Source organism: Saccopteryx bilineata, chromosome 8, assembly GCF_036850765.1.
Source record: "Saccopteryx bilineata isolate mSacBil1 chromosome 8, mSacBil1_pri_phased_curated, whole genome shotgun sequence".
Taxonomy (NCBI): Eukaryota; Metazoa; Chordata; class Mammalia; order Chiroptera; family Emballonuridae; genus Saccopteryx; species Saccopteryx bilineata.
Window position 1 is genome coordinate 34,666,554 of NC_089497.1, and position 23,216 is coordinate 34,689,769.

The window sequence follows — 23,216 nt, forward strand, 5'->3', positions numbered from 1 at the left end:
TAAGTATTATTATATGCTTTAACTTGCTGTAATTCTTCTTTATAAATTTTATAAAGTAAAGTTACCTCCCTACTTTATAAATCATCATTCCTGTGGAACCGAGAGGCAGTTAGAAAATTTTACTACTAACAGAGATACAAAAGTGGGTGGTAGGTATAAAAAATTTGACTACCCCTGAGTTAGAACATCCCCACTGTACATTTAAATGAGCTCAAGAATTTGAAAACAAAATATTTAAGGACCGAGTAAAATTCTGATAATAAAAGAAGAGACGACATAGGAAAATATAGGCTAAAAAAGAATGTCAGGACACCCTACTTCTTTTACTCTATTGATCTCACCTGGAGAAACAGTTCTTAAAACTCCGTAACTTAAAGAGTACAACAAACTTCCTGATGGTCATTTTATAGGGCTTTCACTCAGATTCTAAGAAACTGCCTTTATACAACTTCTTACATAGCTGTACACAGTGGCTGGTACTTTTCCAATAAAACAATGCTAACTGCTATTTAGACCAACAAAGAACTAAACGAAACACAATTATATTTCTAGCAATTAAAGAGAAATCAAAAGATTAATATAGGTAAATGGGAAAGGAGGGACGCACTACCTAATATTGATAGGTTGTATTTAAAACAATTTTAGCACAAAATTAATTATATACATTGATTACAAATCCCAAACGAGAAGGAAACAAAAAGTTAATTCGTGTTAAAAAACAATACACATAATGTACGCAGGTTCTTTTCAAAATCTAATGTTATCCTCTCTAAGTTTATACAACGAACGTCATTTTGCAATTTAACTTTACTACAACTCTTATTGCAAGAGGCTGTATTCTCCACAAATGTTGTAATCTTCAGGGGAAAAACATCAACTGAACTTTTCATGAAAAGCTCTTTTTATTTACCATATACACACTATGAATGCATGCTGTCTCCTGAGCTGTAAAACTGCACTATTTTGTAAATGAAGGACAATCTGCCTTTTGCATATTACTCATTAACTTCCATGAACTATCAGCACCAGGCATTTTTTGAGGCTGTTAATTTTTATTTTAATGGTGAAAAAACAAATGTTTTTCTAATATCTTTATATTATTTGTACAGATGAAAAAAACGATGTAATTCTACAAAGAATAACCTGACATGGCTTTATATATGAATTTACTTTCCTATACCAAGAAAAGATCTAAAAACTAGCTTCAACCTGAAAAAAAAACTTTGAGTTCATATTTCATATAAATTCAGTGTGAAAACTGAAGAACTGAATTTTGAATTATGTAACAACGATATCTCACAGTGATGAAAATTTCCAGTAGAGCTGTGAGAAATTAAAAGTAATCATAATCACCATGAAGAAAAATGAACAGGATCCCACTAAACAGGAGATAACAGAAGAAAGTATTAAATGTTTAAACTAAGCCAACTTGATTCTGAATCCCACTAGCAATTTAAATGGTATTATTTAAAATTAAGTTTAAAAAAACCAAAAACGTTTTACTCTAAGGCACACTGAGACCCAGAAAAATTTTCAGTCTTAAAAATATAACCTCCAGTTTCAGATGAACTTTCAACCACATGCAATAGATCACTAATATATTAAAATACTTGGTGTACAATCTGCTCTGTCCAAGCTTCAGTGACCTGCAGCGAATTGGAAACTTTCTAAAATAACAACTAATTAAAATTCTTTACAGTAGTTTGAGATCGTAATACGGCAAATAAAGTCCTTCTTTCACCTTGTTTACTTGCCATGTTTCTTAAATGTCAACTACTAAAAATGCTAAAAGAATTCTAGTTACTTTAATCCCACATGAAAAGCTGTTTTAATTTTAATTCCACATATATAATTTTGATCCCACATAAATAAAGAGTTGTTACACAAGAAAAATTGTCAGCGAAATTAAGACAGCCACATTGATCTTTAAATGTAATGGTTACCTTGAGTGACTACAGGAAAACACAGTTTGCTGTTGGTGTCTCATGTATAAAGCTTTACTTCCCAACCTTAAAATCATGTCAAAAATGTACTAGGACCAGGACCGCTATGTTGCACAACTCCCTGGAGTGCCATTACTCTTAGGAAACAGTCAACGGGTTAAGACAGATCGCCTAAACAGCCTTCTCTTCATGGTTTCTAAAATCAGAAGACCTATTCAATCAGCTCCAAAGCCCACCCTTTCTTTCAGATGCTACCAGACTTCCTCATCCTGAAGGAAACCATCTATAGTGGTTCTCTGTAGCTAAAATCAACTTTCAAGAAACAAAATGTGAACTCAGTCCCCAGCCTTGCCATAATGAAATAAAATTTTGTTTTGTAAGAAAAACTATCTAGATAAATTACAAAGAATCATTCAAGGAGGTTGCAAAATCAGTTTCGAGAAATACCATGAACACACCACAGAGGCAATGTGAATCAAACAGAAAGAGAATACAGGGTGGACAAAAGGAAGTTGACAGCTGTGATACATGAAACACAGTTTATTTCTTGTATTAGTTGTTTATTAATTATTGTATTATTTTCCATACAAACAACTGTAAACCTACTTTTGTCACACCCTGAATCTCTTAAGGGTTGGTTTTGACCTCCAGGATTAAAGGAGGAGAAAAACTCTTTAGTAAATATTTTAAGACAAGTTTTCATACTAAAATATAGCCTGGGAAAAGGCTGGATCAAAGCCAATCAAAATGGTAAAGTTGAGATTACTGACATCCCACACTAGTTAACTTACAAAAACACAGAAAACCACCCCCACCTTGGTTCTAGTGAGTCAAAACAAACTGCTGACAAACCCTAACAGCTATGTGAGGGGGCGCAACAATAACACAGTGAGAACACACATGCCTCTGTTTTCCTCTAAAGTCTGTTTCTCAGTCTGCATGCTTGATAAAAGAGAACAGCAAGGCCTTTCTTTAAAAGCCCCGTCTACATATTCAAAATGTCTCAAATGTCCCTTAGCACTCGTATGCTCCTGCCAAAGAAAAGGAAGAAAAAAAGCAGCATATATGAACAGAATACAAGATCCAACCGTGCCTTTTAAGAAAAAGGAAAAGATATGGCAATTAAGTAAATACATCAATACAAATAAAATATTAGGTAAAAGTCTGAAAACTAATTTTCAAGTTTAAAATTCCTTATCATATTGGGAAAACCCATCAATAAGAACTCAAGAAAGTCCTGGCTGGGTAGCTCCACTGGTTAGCATGTCATCCCCAATACACCAAGGTTGTGGGTTTGATCCCTGGTCAGAGCACATGCCAGAATTAATGAAAGAATGCATGAATACATGGAAAAATAAATCAATGTTTCTCTCTCTCTCTCTTTCCCTTCTAAAATCAATTTAAAAAATTGTTTTTAAAAGAACACAAGAGGATTACCAAAATAAGCCATATTTTATTTGTGCACATGTATTTACATGTTCCCTGAAGAGTCGTGAATGATATAACACTACACAGCAAGTTACAGAGGACGAAGAACTACTGTTAGTAATACATGCCAAATGAAACTGGACTATTCATGTCGAAAGCATAGATATTTGGAGGATTCCCCAGTTGCTGAAAAGTCCTGTGTATTCAGAGTCATAAATACAACATAGCACAGAAACTAAAACAGTCTTTGAAGAAATGTTAAAATAAGAATAAGAGGAAGTGAAAACACTCATAGGAGCTCAGAGAACTAATCAGTCAGTAGGAGAGCTGTGAAATATGCACATAACCATGCATAATTTGTAGGAGCAGACAGCATGGTGACTTCTTCAGGGATTTTTTTTTAATTAATTAATTTATTTTTACAGGAACAGAGAGAGAGTCAGAGAGAGGGATAGATAGGGACAGACAGACAGGAATGGAGAGAGATGAGAAGCATCAATCATCAGTTTCTCATTGCGACACCTTAGTTATTCATTGATTGCTTTCTCATATGTGCCTTGACTGGGGGGCTTCAGCAGACCGAGTAACCTCTTGCTCGAGCCAGCGACCCTGAACACAAGCTAGCGAGCCTTTTTTCTTTTCTTTTTTTTTTTTGCTCAAGCTGGAGACCTCGGGGTCTTGAACCTGGGTCCTTCCGCATCCCAGTCTGACACTCTATCCACTGTGCCACCGCCTGGTCAGGCAGGGATTTTTTTTAAAGGCGCTAAAGGTCACACCTAGGACACTCCATTAAACAAGTGCTTCCAAATCATAGAAACTTTAGCTTTATCCAAAAACATCACTAAGTCAAGAACATTTTGTATAACCACAAAAGTAAGAATTGTTTAAAAATATAATTATTCAATAATAAATAATGGTATGACTATGTTTATGGACATTTTTTTCCTAAAGTAAATGACACTCATTGCCAAATCTGAAGAAGTTGATATTCAGAGTTTATCTACAAATTCAAAAAGGTAGTCTTTGGCCACTAAATTAGATACATTCCATGTAACACTCTCACTTTCTATTCTTGCCAGACTAGTAGACCACAGTCAAGTAATAAATCAGGATTTTCAAATAATTCTATAGCAATGCTAGAGAAACAACTATATATTTTTCTCAGTGATTGCCAATTATGGAATACTTTTTTGGATACTATGGGAGAAACATAGAAGAAAAAGTGACTTTTGTTTTTAAAGATCTTATGAGACATTTAAAATGACCTTTCTTATCATCATTTAAAAATGAAAAAATATCAGTCAATATCTAGTTTAGTGGCCACATAAATAAGTTCTTGATAAATGCTACTGTCAAAGGAAAAAGAGATTTCTGGCTAGAGTGATCAAAAAATGCCGAAACAAGATGAAGATGGGGGCACAGTGGGAGCTTCGGCTGTATCAATAATAAGAAACAGGATCTGCATAAACATGGAGGGGGAGGACACAGTAAGAAGGGAAAATGACCAGATACGAAGCTGACACATAAAGATAAACTAAGAATAGTGAGTAGGCTACAATTTTCAACCTTTTCCTCTCATGACACATACCTACTAATTACTAAAATCTGTGGCACACCAAAAAATATATTTTTTGCTGACCTGACAAAAATAATATGAATAATTTTGATTCATTCACACCAGACGGCTATTGTTGTGTTGGCTGTTGTGATTTTTTTATTTGGCATTCTTTTCTTTCTTTTTTTTTTTTTACAGGGACAGAGAGAGAGTCAGACAGATGGATAGATAGGGACAGACAGACAGGAATGGAGAGAGATGAGAAGCATCAATCGTTAGTTTTTTGTTGCGACACCTTAGTTGTTCATTGATTGCTTTCTCATATGTGCCTTGACTGCGGGCCTTCAGCAGACCGAGTAACCCCTTGCTTGAGCCAGCAACCTTGGGTCCAAGCTGGTGAGCTTTTTGCTCAAGCCAGATAAGCCCCGTGCTCAAGCTGGCGACCTCGGGGTCTCGAACCTGGGTCCTTCCTCATCCCAGTCTGACGCTCTATCCACTGTGCCACCGCCTAGTCAGGCTTATTTGACATTCTAATGGAAAAGACGTCAGTGCCCCTGACAAAATGAGCAGGTATTGCATGTTTTAAAAATCCTTGTGGCACACTGGTTGACAATTGCTGGATTAGGCCAATCAGAAAAGAGGATTTTAATCCTTCTTTTCCAACAACATTCCTTCCAAAACCTTACAGAAATTTATCTTTCTCAGGGATCCTTCATAATAACTTACAACTGGGAGTGGATCCCTACAGTGATGATAAAGAAAGCTTAGTAATGTGAAAAGAGTTCTGAACGGATTCAAGATTCTAGTCCCATCTGAGCCAGCTCAAGGATCCACATAAAATAAGATTTGACTAGACTTAGCAATTCTCAAATCTGGCAGGTTATCAGAAATAGCTAGGGCACTTTTAAAAAGAACTGTGGGTGCTCAGATCCCGACTGGTAAAGACAGAGGTATTTTAGAAAGTCAGACATCTGTACTTAAAATCACTGAGGGTTAGAATGCTTTGTCTGGTCCATGAACTATGTAGGAAAGCACTAAAGGAGATGACAGCCAAAGACATTACTGCATTTAATTAAAAAAAAAAAAAACTACAAAAAAGTATAAACTCATTGCACTTTAAAAATTATCATATATGTCAGAATACTGACATAAGATAGGAAATGGAGATCTAAGAAGGCTTTAACACTCAATCACTGACTACTTGTCATTAACTTTATTGCCCTTAGAAGATCACAATAGTCAGTAGTTCATAAAGCATCAGTGGCAGAAAGGAAAGAAAAAAAAATTAAGACAAAGAAAATGTTTAAGTTTATAAATGCCAAGTTTCTAAGACTGCTATTGATTACATCAATAGTACAGAGGTCAGCCCTGGCCAATGTGTTCAGAAGATAGAGCATTGTCTGGCATACACATGTCCCAAGTTCAATCCACTGTCAGGGCATACAGCAGAAGTGACCATCTGTTTCTCTTCCCCTCCCTCTCCCACTTCTCTCCCTCTTCTCCTCCCACAGCCAGTGCCTTGATTGGCTACAGCATGGCCCCAGGTGCTAAGGACAGCTTGGCTGGTCCCAGTGCATCAGACTCAGGTGCTAAAAATAGTGGGATTGATTCAAGCATTGGCCCCAGATGGGATTGCTGGGTAGATCCCAGTCGAGCACAAACAGGAATCTGTCTATCTCCCCTTCTTTCATTAAAAAAAAAACAAAAACATAGTGCCGAGGTCAATAAGTTTTTCAAATAAAGGCCCAGATGATTAATACACTGCTTACAAAAATTAGGGGATACTTTATCACTTCATATTCACTTTGAAATAGCCCTTAATTTTTATGAGCAGTATATTTCAGTTTTGTGAACCATATAGTCTCTTTAGCCACTACTCACTGCTGTCACTGTAGTCAGAATGGGCATTCACATATGCCACTGAAATTGTATTTACAAAAATAACTGCAGGCTTGACTTGGGGTGGTAAATATACAATATGGTGTACAGAAATGTGCTGTAGAATTATATACCTGAAACCTGTGTAATTATGTTATCCAGTGTCACACCAATAAATTTAATTAAAAAAGCAGAAAAAAGAAGTGCAGATTGGATCTGGCACACAGGCTGTAGTTTAAAAATATCGATAACATAAAGAAAAGTATGAGATACATGAGCACTTCAAGACTTCAGACGCTTTATAAAAACAATTTTTACCTATCCAACTATGGGGAGAACAAAAATTAGAATTTTTTACCAAAAAAAAAATCATAGAATTTGGTAAGGGAAATTTGTTGTTTCTTAGGCCTTGAATCCATGCAAACTTACTTTAACCAGGTAAATGACACCTGGTTGACCAGAAAACTTTCAGGCCTAAGAAGACCTCAGAAAAACAGGCTGGAGGGAGCGAGTCGGTGAAAAGGTTCCAGAGTAGCTTTTTACTCAGTGATAAAAAGATGACAGACCTCTGTGGAGCTGTCTTTTCCTTAGTCTTGTAGCCTTTAAAAATATGGAGCTGTAGCAGGAATTCTACAACCATGAGGTGACTAGAATGTGGATAAGCCCAAATATTAAGCGAGGAGATTACAAAGCCAGTAAAAGCTTGGGCAACTGCCAGCACGGTTGAGAGATGTACAGAGTTGGTAAAGTAGGTTTACAGTTGTTCATGTGGGAAAATGACATGCAGGTTCTGATTATTAAAATTGCTTGATTAGGCCCTGGCCGGTTGGCTCAGTGGTAGAGCGTCGGCCTGGCGTGCAGAAGTCCCAGGTTCAATTCCCGGCCAGGGCACACAGGAGAAGCGCCCATCTGCTTCTCCACTCCTCCCCCTCTCCTTCCTCTCTGTCTCTCTCTTCCCCTCCCACAGCGAGGCTCCATTGGTGCAAGGATGGCCCGGGCGCTGGGGATGGCTCCTTGGCCTCTGCCCCAGGCGCTAGAGTGGCTCTGGTCGCGACAGAGCGACGCCCTGGAGGAGCAGAGCATCACCCCATGGTGGGCAGAGCGTCGCCCCCTGGTGGGCAGAGTGTCGCCCCCTGGTGGGCGTGCCGGGTGGATCCCGGGGTCGGGCGCATGCGGGAGTCTGTCTGTCTATCCCCGTTTCCAGCTTCAGAAAAACACACACACACACACACACAAAATTGCTTGATTAACTCAAAAAATTGTCACAATGCAACTGTAAACCTACTTTTACCCCCCCCCCCCCCAATATATCCCGATATGTGAGCTCCTGTAGGTCCGGTAATGTTACTTTAAGCCAAACACATACCTAAGTGATGCAACTTACTTAGTTCATGTTGATAAAACACTTTTAAAATTTTACCGTTCAAAAGATAGAAGGTGACAGAGGACAATCTGACTTTGGGTGGTGGGTATGCAACATAATTGAACGACAAGATAACCTGGACTTGTTATCTTTGAATATATGTATCCTGATTTATTGATGTCACCCCATTAAAAAAATAAAATTATAAAATAAAAATAAAAAATAAAAAAATTTTACCGTTCAAAATTTAGATTAACACTTTAAGCCAAGAGTTGGCAAACTATGAAGTTTCATTAAAACACAGCCATCCCAATTCATTCACATATTTTCTATGCCTGCCTTCCTGCTATAAAAGCAGAGTTGTGCAGTTGCCACAGACGATCGATCTGGCAAAGTCTAAAATATATATTTACCATCCAGCTTTGTACACTTTGTCGACCCCTGGTTTAAGCCACTCAACAGGCCATATTTAGAAACAATTTTTTTTTTTACTCTTGTTTAAACTAAAAACCTTGAATTGACTGATTCTCTAATATCTTAACTTGAAATCACATTTAAAGTACTTTTACCTTAATATTAGAGATGCAAAGTGAATGTGAAATGTCCCCTTCTCTATGCCACCAAACAGAAAACACCCCTCCCATCTTTTTATTATTTAAAATACAGAAAACTGCCCTGGCTGGTTGGCTCAGCGGTAGAGCGTCAGCCTGGCGTGCGGGGGACCCGAGTTCGATTCCCAGCCAGGGCACATAGGAGAAGCGCCCATTTGCTTCTCCACCCCCCCCCTCCTTCCTCTCTGTCTCTCTCTTCCCCTCCCGCAGCCAAGGCTCCATTGGAGCAAAGATGGCCCGGGCGCTGGGGATGGCTCCTTGGCCTCTGCCCCAGGCGCTAGAGTGGCTCTGGTTGCGGCAGAGCGATGCCCCGGAGGGGCAGAGCATTGCCCCCTGGTGAGCAGAGCATCGCCCCTGGTGGGCGTGCTGGGTGGATCCCAGTCGGGCGCATGCGGGAGTCTGTCTGACTCTCTCCCCGTTTCCAGCTTCAGAAAAAGACAAAAAATAAAATAAAAAAAATACAGAAAACTCTGTAAAATGATTTAATGGTGATGATGCAAGTCATAATTAAACATCTTATTTATTTATTTTATTTATTTATTTATTTTTGAAAGAAGCAGGGAGAGGGGGGGAGAGAGTGAGAGAGAGACAGGAACATCAAGCTGCTCTCCTGTATGCGCCCTGACTGGGAATCAACTCAGCAACCTCCGTGCGCTCCCAGACGCTGCTCCAGTGAATGGAGCTATCCATCCAGGGCGTACTTTTCATTGATTTTTAGGGAGACGGAGAGAGGAAGGGCTAGAGAAGGAAGGGGGAAGGGAAGCATTCACTTGTTCCACTCAGCCGTGCATTCCATGGTTGCATCCGGTGTGTGCCTTGACTAGAAATCGAACCCACAACCTCGTCATTTCAGGACAATGCTCTTAACCAACTTCGCTAACTGGCCAGGGCCACAATTAAATATTTTAATTAATCCTCCAGAGCTTATCATAAAATAAATCAGGAATTCTTAATTAAGGATAAATTGGGGCTATTAATAACATTTAATTAAATGTATGTATTTATAGCATTAATAATTTCTAAAGAGATGACATTTTATACCTTAAAGTCAGTGAGAATGTTTGTTATAACAAGGTACTTATAAATTCACTTATGCCAATATACATGTAAAAATTTTATTCTTGATAAAAGTTGAGGCCTTGGCCAGGTAACTCAGTTTGTTAGAGCAGCGGTTCTCAACCTGTGGGTCGCGACCCCGGCGGGGGTCGAACGACCAAAACACAGGGGTCGCCTAAAGCCATCGGAAAATACATATTTATTCCGCCGGGGTCGCGACCCACAGGTTGAGAACTGCTGTGTTAAAGCATCATCCCAATACACCAAGGTTGTAGGTTTGATCCCTCGTCAGGGCACAGACGAGAATCAACCAATGAATGTGTAAATATGTGAAACAACACAGTGAGATTTCTCTCTCTCCCCTTTCTTCCCCTCTAAAATCAACCAATAAATAAAAAAGTTAAACTCATCATGCTTTTCAATATATGCATAAAAATTAATAAATCAATTCACCAGGCTTTTTATTATAAACCTAAAACAAAACTATAAGAATATTTAAGATACAGGCCATTCAAAAAAAATTAAGTAATTTTGTTTGGCATTATCTTCTACCAAGCAAATTTTTCACACTGTCATGACACATTCTAATGAGTTACAACTTTCTTCCCCTCCTTAGTATAAATTTTACACTGCCATATTTGGTCATTGTTACGGGTTCAATTTTGTCCCTTAAAAAATATGTTGAAATCCTAATCTTAGTAGGTATAATAAAGTTAAAATGGGGTCAGTAGGCTAGGCCCTCATACAATATGACTGATAGTCTCATAAAAGGAGAACGCTAGGTGATGACAGAGGCTGAAGTTATGCTGCCACAAGCCAAGGAATGCCTGGGGCTACCCGAAACTGGCAGTCTTGGGAACATCCTGCCCAATAGGATTCTGAAAGCATGACCCAGCTGGACAACTTGATTTCAGACTTCTCCAAAACGGTGAATCAACTTAAACAACAATAAGCTGTGTTTAAGCCGCTCAGTTTGCGGCTTTGTTATGGTAGCCACTGGAAACTAATGCAGTCACATGTCAGATGTGATCATCTAATACACATTTCAATAATAAATCCAAATTATCTATCACTATAATCTCCTCAGTGATCAACCAAACAAGAAAGGCAATCTCAATCTCTTTATTATTTGAATTCTGTAATGACCTCATATGTGCAAACTATATGTGCATAAATGCAAACTCAAGTAAGAATTCATGCTATAACAATAAATTTAAAGAGACAAAAGATTAATATTAAAAATGGGCTTAGAAAAAGTGAGTATTTCTGAAGCACTGTATTTCAAAACATTCCGACAGGAATATGTTTTTATGACCTACTCAATGAGTGCTGGATCCTAATCTGTTTGGATTCCTGGAAACTCCACTTCCTTGTTAAATCACTGAAGAAAAAAAGAGAAAAGATGCTTCTAGAGATAGATTTCCAAGCATTCCTCAGGCTAGAGGATTGTCACTGCAGCTTGTTTGCTTTATAAACACGCTTTAATTTAGTTTTGTAATAAATTGCCAAAGAAGCTTTCTTTAACTAAATCACAAATCTGCCACTTGAAAGACATCATTCATCGACCTTCTTTGTGGGAGTGTTGTTATTGTGAAACTAAAAACAGGCATTCTTTCTTAAGTGCTTCTGGATTTTAATTATCAAATTTGAATGTCACCAGATAGTTCCAGAAAGGAAAACATCAATTTTAATAAGCTGCCTTAAGACTGAAAACATAAAAGGCCAAGTTCACTTGAGTCTTGTGAGTCGGCTTACTGTCTTTTAATACAATAGTTATGACTCTCAGGAATTTAACAACATGGGATAAGCTCTACACTGCAAGCAAAAATCCTCCAATTTTAAAACAAAATATCGTGTGTGTATAATATATAATGACTTGAAAACAAATTTTAAAATTTCAATAAAAATTTTAGCAGCTAATAAACCAGGAGTTGGAGGTTGACTGGTATTAACACAGGGCTGAAACAAAATAAATAAAATAAATAGCATATAAATGGATTAAATGTAAATGCTTTATTTAAAAACAGTGGATTGAGTTTAAAGTTATGTCAGAGTAATTTGTATTCTTTTGTATTCTGAATTCTACCCCAAAGAGGATACTGCCCGAGGAAACCCCTTTCACTTTTCACTTACATGACAACCAACAAGAAAATCACTTCGTATTTGGTTAGCAAAGAAGGATGCATATAGTCAACCATGAAGTCTGTAACTGTCAGCGATTCTGCAAGTTCTCCTTTGCCCACTCTAACAGACTGCCTCTGTTTAACCTGAAAACATTTGTCTACATAAATTTCTTGTGGCCTCCACTTTCAGAGTGTGTTAAATAAATAAGCTCCTTCATTTCCAAACTTTAGAAAACTATATTCACCATCCCCAGATGCTTGAAATATGAATAAAGGCATTCTTATCAAAACTTAATAAACATTTTATTCATTTAAGATAAGTCGATCTCAGGAAAACGTTCGAGCTTTCTAAAGAAAATTACATTTCCTACCTAACAGACATATCTCTACATAACAGAATGAACTACTATTTGTCCTCTGAGGCCAAGTTATATATTATCATTTTAAAATACCAAAAATTATTTTTTTTAATTCCTCTAGTCTTCCATTGAAATGAAAAACAAATGCCTAGAATGCAAATATAGGGAAAAGTTAAACAGTAACTGTGAATGTTGATATTAAAATACTCATGCTATTCAAATAAGATCAATAACCTATTTTGATTTATTTAGAAATCATGTTTTTCTGCCTGTACTTATGCCTTGTCCTCATGAAATGCAAAAGAACTGCAATATTCACCATTGGTAAATAAAGAGAGAGAGCCCAGAATAATTTTTAAAATGTAAAATTATTTTTAAAAAGAGTATAAGCCATTCCCCTCTCATGTATCATTAAACGATATATTTCATAGAATGGGATGCATTCAGTAGTGCGCAATTTATGAAATAAAGACATAACCCTAAGATTAATTCTCCTACACATGATTATTGTGATAACAAAAACTATATTTACCATAAACTACTAGTGAATTTGAAAAATTATTTAATAAACTAATGTAGCAACAGCAGCATTAGTCTGAAACAAATTACATTTTCCTTGTATAATGTTGAAATATCTGAGCCAAAAAATATGGTGACTAACCAGAAAATAATTTAAAGGCTGAAAAAACATAGACTGGAATCGGGAAACCAAAGAAGGCTACAAAGAACACATGGAGTAGAAGTGGCCTCAGACCGTAAGAGTCCAGCCCTCATTTCAGCAGCACTCTTGCCTCATTTCCGCCTCTTCATGTACAGAGCTGCCTCTAAGAAAATGTGCAACTGAGTGACATTATAAACAAGGCCATTAACCTGCAGGGTCCAGCAGTAATTTTATTACATAAAACTCACATTGTGCAAAACGGTCAATCTCTTTATGTGGTTAAAATGAAAACCCATGAGGAATATCAGAACTCCACTGATGTCCAGGTAATAAACATGTTTTGTGTTTATGAAAATTTAAATATTTAAATTAATGCTACATTATTCTTTTGGCCAAAGCAATGTTGTCATACAGTGGTATGAGGAGAGGAAGGACGTTTGTTTGCAGCTTTGTGTTTTGTTGTTGCTAAGTGGTTTTTGATTCAACTTTTCAACTTAACCATGTATAAATCAAGTCCGGAATGTTCTTGGTACACTATCTCACAGATTACAACAAAGATATAAACAGCAAGTATAGTAATCTGTAGCGCTTTAGAAAGAAAGGCACTTTATTCATGTAACAGGTTATACATTTTCTTTCTTAAGATAAATGGTCAATCGGGGAAAAAATGATTTTTTTCCTAAAAGATTTTATTTAAATAAAGGCTAGGCTGTTTCATTTTATTTATTTATTTATCTATTTATTTATGTATTTATTTGAGGCAGACAGACAGACAGGAGGGGAGAGAGATGAGAAGCATCAACTGGTAGTTGAGTCACTTCTAGTTGTTCATTGATCGCTTCTCACACATACCCTGACTGGGGAGCTCCAGCCAAGCCAGTGACCCCCTGCTCAAGTCAGCATCCTCTGGCTCAGGCCAGTGACCATGGGGTCATGTCTATGATCCCACACTCTAGCCGGCAACCCCATGCTCAATCTGGTGAGCCTGCATTGAAGATGGTGACACTGGGGTTTCAAACCTGGGTCCTCAGCATCCCAGGTCAAAGCTCTGTCCACTGCCTGCTCATATAAGGCTAGCATTTTAGAATATTTTGATGTCAAATAACCTTTAAAAAAAATCTTAATTAAAATGAGTATTATTATACAAGCTATAGAAACTATAACTTACTTTCTATAACACATGTTCATTAGAAATGGTCTAGGGCTGTGAAATGGCATTCATAATAACACAATGTCTATATATTATTACTTCCTGGCACAAATAGTTTACAAGCCTTTATTTTCTTCACAGATAGGTTATCAAACACAAGGCTATTTTCCTCCTCAGTCGACTTTTGGTTTTGTTTTAGTGGTTGTAAACCAGAGTGTGGGAGTTAAAAAATGGGTTGTAACGCTCTGGTTCACTGAAGCAGTTCTAAAATATGGAAAATCTGAATATTATTAGGCCATCCCCTCTGGGTGTTCTTAAAAACAGTGTCCAGCAGCAGGGTCTGCAGAGCCTGGGATTCAGACACAACTTTTTATATGAAAGAGTAAGTGTCACTATTAAAATGGTCACCTAGTGAAACTGCCCGTCAAGTCACCGAAGAAAGGTATCTCTATCATTGTTAACATCTCTCAGCTACAACTACCTTCACACCCATTTTGCTTTTGCCACTAAAAATTTTAAGCAATATGATAGAAAGTTTCTCCTCTGTGCTTGGAAGTATAAACTCTCCCTTTTCTACAAGATTGCCAACCCCCATTCCACACATAAACACACAAATACTTTAGTGTGCCAAAAATCACTGAATTACTCTTCCCAGAAATACCAGTTCAGAATGGTTTAGACACTCAGCTGGAAAAGCACCAACTCAGTGTAAGGTTCAATTGTTGGTAGGAAAAAAAAAGAAAAAAAAAAGCTGCGGAAAGCAATACTGCGGGGGGAAGAGGCTTACTGCAAAAGTCAAGCGAGGCTGGCGGCCTGCCTCCACCAGGAGTCTGCATTCCACCCATTCCCAAACAAGAGGGTTGCACTCTGCACCCTTAGTATCTATTTCAGCAGTAAATAAACCTGTCTGTCTATAACTTCTACCTTTCATCATACAGAAATATATTTTGTACCGTTTGCCATATTAATTTTTCCACTTGTTCTTATTTTTTATCACATTTCTGTTAAACTGTTTTAAAGATTCAGGCTACTCATATTTTGGCAATTAATTAAGACAGAAAAACTAGTGTAAAACTGATACCTGAATTTTACCCATTTGCCCTTACATTTAAAACAAATGCAGAGAGTTTATTTTTGATACCACAGAAACATGAAAATAAACATTTTGATTCATGTACTCCTCCAGCACAATTTTTTTTCAATAAAGTACCAAATCAGTAGAGAAAATGCTGGTTTAGGCAATGAACTCCAAATTACTGTTTCCACTATTACTGTACTTCATTTTTAGCTTAATAAGACATGTCCTCAGTGACATTATTTGCAGAATTTTAAAAAAGTGATTGTTCAGAGAATTTATAATATTCCCAACAATTACTGTCATACATGTTAGATCAGAGTCATCCTACTAAATAGAATACTCTGTTGCCTAATAACCATGACAATAATTTAAGAAGTTTCTTATATATATTCTATAGAGCATAATGCCCAAGAGCCCCATACAATGATAAACATTAGCCTCAGTTTCTATAGAACCTAGAAGTGAATGTATAAAAACATATTACTAGCAGAAGAAACACACAGATCTCTATTCTTATTACAGTGTAACAAGAATGGTACATTATGAGATGTGATCAGGTATCTATCAAACATAAGTTTTGCATACACACTATCAGAATATGAGACACAGATGACGGTAAAATCCAATAGGAAAGCTATACCAGTATAAAAGCAGTAAACTTTGGGTTGAGTTTAGGAGAGTGGCAAAATTTACTTAGACATTTAAAACACAGAGTTTAAAGAGCAGGCTCATTGTTACCACTCAACATTATGTGATCTATGATTATCTATAGCTATCTACATACAATCAACCAAAATTTAGAGTCCCCCAAAATAAAAAGTCAAAAACATCAAATTTATAAGTGAAATGGTTGTTACTAATGAGTTGTTAGACAATATTTCAACTTACTATAGAAGATGTAAAACTAGGATATAAGTTTACCACATCATATATTATTACATCCAATAAAAACACTGTATCAACTCAGAATTCCTAGACTTAAAAGTTACACACTTTCTCACTGTTCTTACCCTCACATGTAAAATGTAATGTTTTGCTGGACAAAGAATTTCAGAGCTACTAAATTTGAATAAGATCTATAAAGATATTTCTAAGACATTTATTTTAATTAGATTAATGATAGAACTACAAAACAAAAATATAGTTATAAACAAACATCTGGGTTCCCAAAAATCTTGGCCCTTTTGAAAGGTCTGTCAGAAGAAATAATCACTATAATATGTCTCTATCTTACTTCTGACTCCCTGTGGCAATCCAAATTCCCCTGGGAAGTCCTGGGGAGAGTCGTAGAGCTTTTTAAAACTAAAAGGTAATTAGAAGATTCACCAACCTCAAGACATGTAAACTATGGTCCAAAAATATTAAGTGATGAACCCAGTTACACGATGTTAGATTCCTATGATTATGTTAGGTTTCATCACTAATTTAGAGAGCCAATTATAAATAAGAAAATCTTTATGCCATTTGACATTGGGCAGAGGATTCTAGCAGGCTGCTATTTACAGACAACTTCAGAGTCTGCATCCCTAGATAACTGAACTTTCTAGGCTGGTTTTCCCAAACTGAAAAGACATTAGAGGTTTCTAGAGATTTTTCTGTATACAAAAAGAAACTAAATTCCAGGAAGGTTAGATAGCTTAATCTGAAATTCAACTTAACTGTGTTACAATATTATGTATTTAAGTTACTATTGTATTTGTTTTTCACTTTGGAAATCTAAGTAAACTATACTGCACACAAAAATTACTGTATACTTCAAAATGAATATAAAGCAATAAAATATCCCTAATTTTTTATGAGCAGTATATCAGTGAATATTCTAGATATATTTAAATATTCTAGAAATTAAAAAAAAATTATTGTTGTTCTATTTGGTATAAGGTAGATCATAAAATTTAACATTGAATTAGCCAAGCAATAAACTTTAATAAAGGGATCTCTCTAAGTCAAGAATTATGACTACAAAATAAGGAGTCAGATGTTGTGACTTCAGTCTCTGCCACCCCAGTCCAGTTTCTCACTTAACTGAGAAGCCTATCTCCTACCCACATCTTCCACCCACACATTGAATCAAGACTGTCTTAAAGACAGTGTCCCCAATATCAAACGCTGATGGATGTGGAGCAACAGGAACCCTCATTCATTGCTGGTGCGAATATAAAACGTTACAGCCACTTTGAAAGGCATTCTGGGAGTTCCTTACAAAGTTAAACATAGGCTAACCATAGATCAAGCTATCATGCTCTTAGGTATTTACTGAAATGAGCTAAAAGCTTATGTCCACACAAAAACCTGCATATGACCATTTATAGCAGCTTTATCAGTAATTTGCAAAACTTTGAACCTAGATGTCCATCAACAGGTAAATTAATAAACAAACTGTGGTTATACCCATGCAATTAGTAGTATTCAGTGATAAAAATAAATAAGCTATCAAGCCATGAAAAGATATGGGGGTACCGGCCCTGGCCGGTTGGCTCAGTGGTAGAGCGTCGGCCTGGCGTGCAGAAGTCCTGGGTTCGATTTCCGGCCAGGGCACACAGGAGAGGCGCCCACCTGCTTCTCCACCCCTCCCCCTCTCCTTCCTCTCTGTCTCTCTCTTCCCCTCCCGCAGCGAGGCTCCATTGGAGCAGAGATGGCCCGGGCGCTGGGGATGGCTCCTTGGCCTCTGCCCCAGGCGCTAGAGTGGCTCTGGTAGCGACAGAGCGACACCCCGGAGGGGCAGAGCGTCGCCCCCTGGTGGGCATGCCGGGTGGATCCCAGTCGGGCGCATGCGGGAGTGTGTCTGACTGTTTCTCCCCGTTTCCAGCTTCAGAAAAATACAAAAAAAAAGAAAAAAGATATGGGGTACCTTAAATGCATATTGTTAAGTGAAGGAAGCCAATCTCAAAATATTACATTATTACATGATTTCAACTATATGACTTTCTAAGAAGGCTAAACCACTGAGAGGAACATAGAGCATTTTTAGAACAATGAAACTATTCTAATATTATATTGTAATAGAAGATACACATCATACACTTGTAAAAAACCCACGGAGCTGTGAAACACAAAGAATGAACCCTAATATAAACTATGAACTTTAGTTAATAATTCTGTATCAATACTTGTTCATCAACTGTAACAAACGGACCACACTATGCAAGATATTAATAACAGAAATAATTGCATGTGGGGGTGAGAGGGAGGGGTATATGGGAACTACGTACTTTCCAAGTACTTTTTCTGTAAATATAAAAGGGCTCTAAAATATAAAATCTATGAAAATAAAAAAAAGAATACAGTCTCACAAACTAGCTATTATCATAAATTTATCTAAAACTACAAGGTTTAAATAACATAAAAAGTGGAATACACAAATGAAATGACATTTCCCCAAAACACGAACATGGTGACATTTATGCTACTTGTGAAACAAAAAGCAACATAAATGACTTTAACACTCAGAAATAAAATCTGAAATATTCTTACCTGTCCTGTGACTGCTCTTCATACATCCTCTCCTTGCCTTCTTTAAAGAGTCTTATGGCCCGTTTTGACTTTTTCATTAGACTATCAATGTAGATTTTAAAATATTCATTCTCACTGAGTTGGGCCAGTTTCTGGTTGTCATCATATTTACTCAATATAAGTCGCAAATGCTGATATGTATCGGGTAATATATCAAGTATATATGGTGGGCTATTTTTCAACTGAAGTTTGGGATTTTGGCACAGTCTGACCTAAAAATAAAGACAAAAATAACACATTTCATACTTTCATAGAAAAACTGAGAAACTCAGTGAACTATATATACTATTTCTTTACTTCCCATAACACACATTTTTATCTTAAAATTAGCAACATCTATCTATAAAAAGTTGACAAACATTTGCAACTATCTTAATACAATTAAATCCTATTTTCTTCTCCTCCCATTCAGTTGTTTTTTATTGAATATATTGGGGTGATATTGGTCAATAAAATGACATAGGCTTCAGGTGCACAATACATCATCTGTACACTTTATTGTGTGTTCACCACCCAAAATCAAGTCTCCCATCACCATTTACCCCCCCAACCCCCCTCTAACTTCTTCCACCCCCTTTTCCTCTGGTAATCACCATACTGTTGTCTGCATCTATGGGTTTGTTTGAGGTTTTTTGTTTTGAGGTGTTTTTTGCTGTTTTTTTAGGTCATACCTTTACTTTCAACCCCTAACGTTTTCATCCTCTCTTCTAAAATGTTCCCTTCTTCCCGGTTAATAGAACGGCAGGGTGTTAATTACTGTATATCACTAAGTCTCTTTTTTAAATAAAAATGAGGAAACAAGCCTCTTCTGCTGGTAACCAATGTCTCGTATTTACGTATTAGGTTTACTATATTGAACTCTCAGCTAAAATGATTTCATAGATTTTAATTCACGTTTTGGTATATTTTTCCTAACCCTAAGGATACTAAAACAAAGAGAAGCCATTTTAATAAAGAAGTTATTGAGTAGTGAATGGGTGTCGGTTTAGAACAAGTCTTCCCCACCTGGGGATCATCTCCCGTGCCTATAAACCTGGGGGGCAGTGTGACGCTTCAGTCATCCCATCAGCTGTCACACAGCCACTGGGGCATTTAGGCCTGCCTGGAGAACTGAAAATACCTTCTGTTCGCAAGAGAAGCCACATGTTCAAGTGCTTTAGTCAAAATCAGGCTCATACAATCTCATTCTTACTCCTTGAATTAGGGCCTAAAAAAATCTATCCAATTAATCATTTAAGGAAATCATTGAGAACGGCACCAGACCATATACAGCGTGAAGGTGCACAAAGGCACAATGCACACAGAGGCAGAGTTTACTGAGAATCTAGTAAAGAGTAAACCTGAGGTCCATCAGATACATACTCAGCTCTCTTTTAAAGCCTTCATTTTTACTTCAACAGGATGTAAAATTTTCAACAGGAAGCTATTTTAGACACAATTGTTTAAGATCACCATTCTTTATAGTGGACTATATAGATGAGACTCAGAGACATGGACATCAGTGTTGGGGTTACAGGGTGGGGGGAGGAGGGGGAGGGGGTTGGGGGAGGGGAGGGGCACAAAGATCATGGATTTTCAGCATTTGCCATATATTTCTGTCTTTAATCTATAGACAGACAGCAAATATTTACTTATGGTGTTTCCACTTTTTCTAGTATGGCGTTCCTTCCATCACACATACCCTTCTGTAGCGTTGCACTGGTGTAGCATGGGCATTTTGGAATCTGGCTAATTAGAATTGGGAGTTGAAGAAACATTTAGTTTGGTTTTAGTGGAAGGTAAAGGACATAGTCATTTCTGGGACTAGTTAAATTATTGTCAGGAGCTGTGATAAAAGAAAGGCTTCCAGAAAACTTTAAGTGCCCATGGTGCCGACTAGCCCAGCACAGGAACAGGAAGGGCCAGGTCAAATCTGGTGATTTGAATATGCCCAGCAGTGCCCAGGACTGTAAACATATGTGGACAATGAAAGAGAATCTTTCAGAGTTGAAGCTGAGATTCCCTGATGTTTGTGGATTTATCATATTTTTATGTATAATTTGTTGTAACTTTATTGTTCTAAGAAAATTCACTTCCATATGCAATTTTGTAATTATATCTTATATTTGTATTATTTTTTTTAAAAGGATCTCTCCAAATTTCAGCTTTCACAAAACAAGGATCCACTGCTGAGCACTCATAAACTGTCCAGGCCAAATAGAAAGCACTTGAACAATAATACTTTCAGGAACCACAAACAAAAACATCAAGAAAACAACAAAGGAAAAATTGTACTTTTAAACTTGCTATCTCACTTGCTTTCTTTAATAAATAACCATAGCATTTGTGTGTGTGTGTGTAGGGAGAAAGGTCTTGCTCAAACTATCAAGCATCAGCCCCTAATTAAAGACAACTATTTCCCACATTCACTGAAGACATTTTCATATCTTCCTTCTCTTTGTATTCAATGCCTAAAACAGAACTGTCTAGCAGATGTTACAGAATTATTAAATGGGTATATAGATGGCTTGCTTGGCTGAGTGATTCTGAAATACTATATAAGAAAGAGAGAGATGATAGATAGATAAATCATAGATTATAGATAAACAATGTGATTAAAATACTTCCTTATTTTCATGAGTGGATTATACTTATTATTACAATTCATATCAATAACCCAAAGGTATAGGCATAGCTTAAATGTAAAAACATTGTTTTAAGCTCCTAAAGAAATAGAAAGACTCAGACAGTAAATAATTTATCAAATAATGCTAAATTTTTACAAAAGTAAACTTAAAAGAGCTTACGAAGCTTTTTTACCCTTTTTTTATTTTTTGTGACATTTTGATATAGTCAGAGCTCATTCTCCCCTAATGACTGATGAAGTCACAAATACAACAATGATTTGACAGATCCTGGTTGAAATAGGACATAGTTTTCAATTCTTAAAACTAAAAGGTAGTATCACAAGAATGCACAGATTTAATAAATATCACTACCAACATCCTACAGCAGGAGCAGTTTAATTTCAACAACAGAAAATTTGGTACAACATGTCACAGACTGGTAAATTATTAACTTGTAGTCAGGGAACTAGGCAGTTTCAAATTCATCTTCTCCACTGTTGAATATTTTAACTAATAAATAAAAAATTTCTCCCCTGCACTTTTTTCAGACATTCCAAATAACTGTTCTTTAAAAGATTCTTTTAAATGTTACACATTTTTAATTCACTATATTCTACCTGACCTTTTTCTCATTTGCTTTATTTAAATTGTAATTCTCTCTGGGAATTTATCACTTTATTCAGTAACACTGTTTGAATAACTACTATATGCCAGGTACTGAGCTTTGTGCCAGGAAATTATAGATGATTAGAACATACTTCCTGCCTCAAGGACTCTGGCAGAAGAGAGCTAGTTCTCTATAATTAACTTAGGAGCAAGGCAATTCTCGCTCTAAGGGATCTTAGCAAAGATCCTGTCCAATCCATTCATTTTCAGATAACCTAGGAACTACAAAGATTAAAGGACTATTAAGAAGTCATCAATCCAACACAAGAGTCTGCATCTTCTGGATCTCAGGCTGATCTACTTTCTATCTATATCACATTTTAATTAGAATCAGGCATATAATAAATGATCCCCAGCTAAACTCATTCACATTTGTAGTTTATTCCGTTTTCAAATTGACATGAACTTCAGGACTCATTTTTTAATTCTACGAATGTCTACGTCAGGCACTGTTTCAGGCCCTGGGGAATACAGAAGAAAGTAAATCTCAGACCTGTCCTCAGAGGTTTTCTAGTGAAAATGACTAGTGGCTTAGAAAAGAATTACAGGAGAATCTGAGGACTGCAAAGGAGGAATGTACAAAGCGCTAGAGAAGAAATGATGCAGCTCACTCATATCTACGTGGAGTGTTAAGAAAGGCAACCTAAATTTGTCAAAGAAATATTCCCAGGCAAAGTGGTTATAAAGGCTTGAGACGCCAGAGTGTAGGGTATGTGAGGGGCAGAGTCAATACAGTCTTTCAAAAAGGTGGGGACACAGGAAACCCATGGATGAGTGATAGAAGAGGATTTGAAATAGGCTAGAGTCAGTTTACAAGGCTCCTGCAGGCGACACCGTTTTCTAAAGTTGCACTCGGGAAAGTGCACCATATAATGCCGAACTACCATATGTCGCTGAGTGTGCAGTTCATCGGGTGGATTAGTATTAAACTCTGTGATTTATGACAGCTCCTGCCGAAAATTAATCCTACACCAGGACTGTGCCTTCTAAGCAGGTCAAATTCAATTTAATTCAATAAATATTTATTGAGTGCCTGATATGTGTAGGAACTGCAGAAGCCAGGAAAAGAAAAATTGCTTTTCAAAAAGCAGCATATTAAGAAGAAAAATCAAGCTCACCACAAGGATCAAGTTCAGATTCAAGCAACTTAGACCTCTTATAGAAATTCCTAGAATGAAAGTGGGTTCCAACACAGAAGAGCTTACATAAAGAACCAATCTGCAATC

The 23,216-nt window shown here is 36.9% G+C and overlaps 1 protein-coding gene across 8 annotated transcripts in view; it reads right to left on the reverse strand.

Annotated features, from left to right (window-relative positions):
- The window catches only part of CBLB (Cbl proto-oncogene B), a 239,262-nt gene that overhangs the window by 205,230 nt on the left and 10,816 nt on the right, over positions 1-23,216 (reverse strand). For all 8 annotated transcript variants that reach the window (XM_066240711.1, XM_066240715.1, XM_066240714.1 and 5 more), the window contains exon 3: positions 18,680-18,930. In XM_066240711.1, the coding sequence (XP_066096808.1) occupies positions 18,680-18,930 (251 nt within the window). The remainder of the gene's footprint in view (positions 1-18,679; positions 18,931-23,216) is intronic.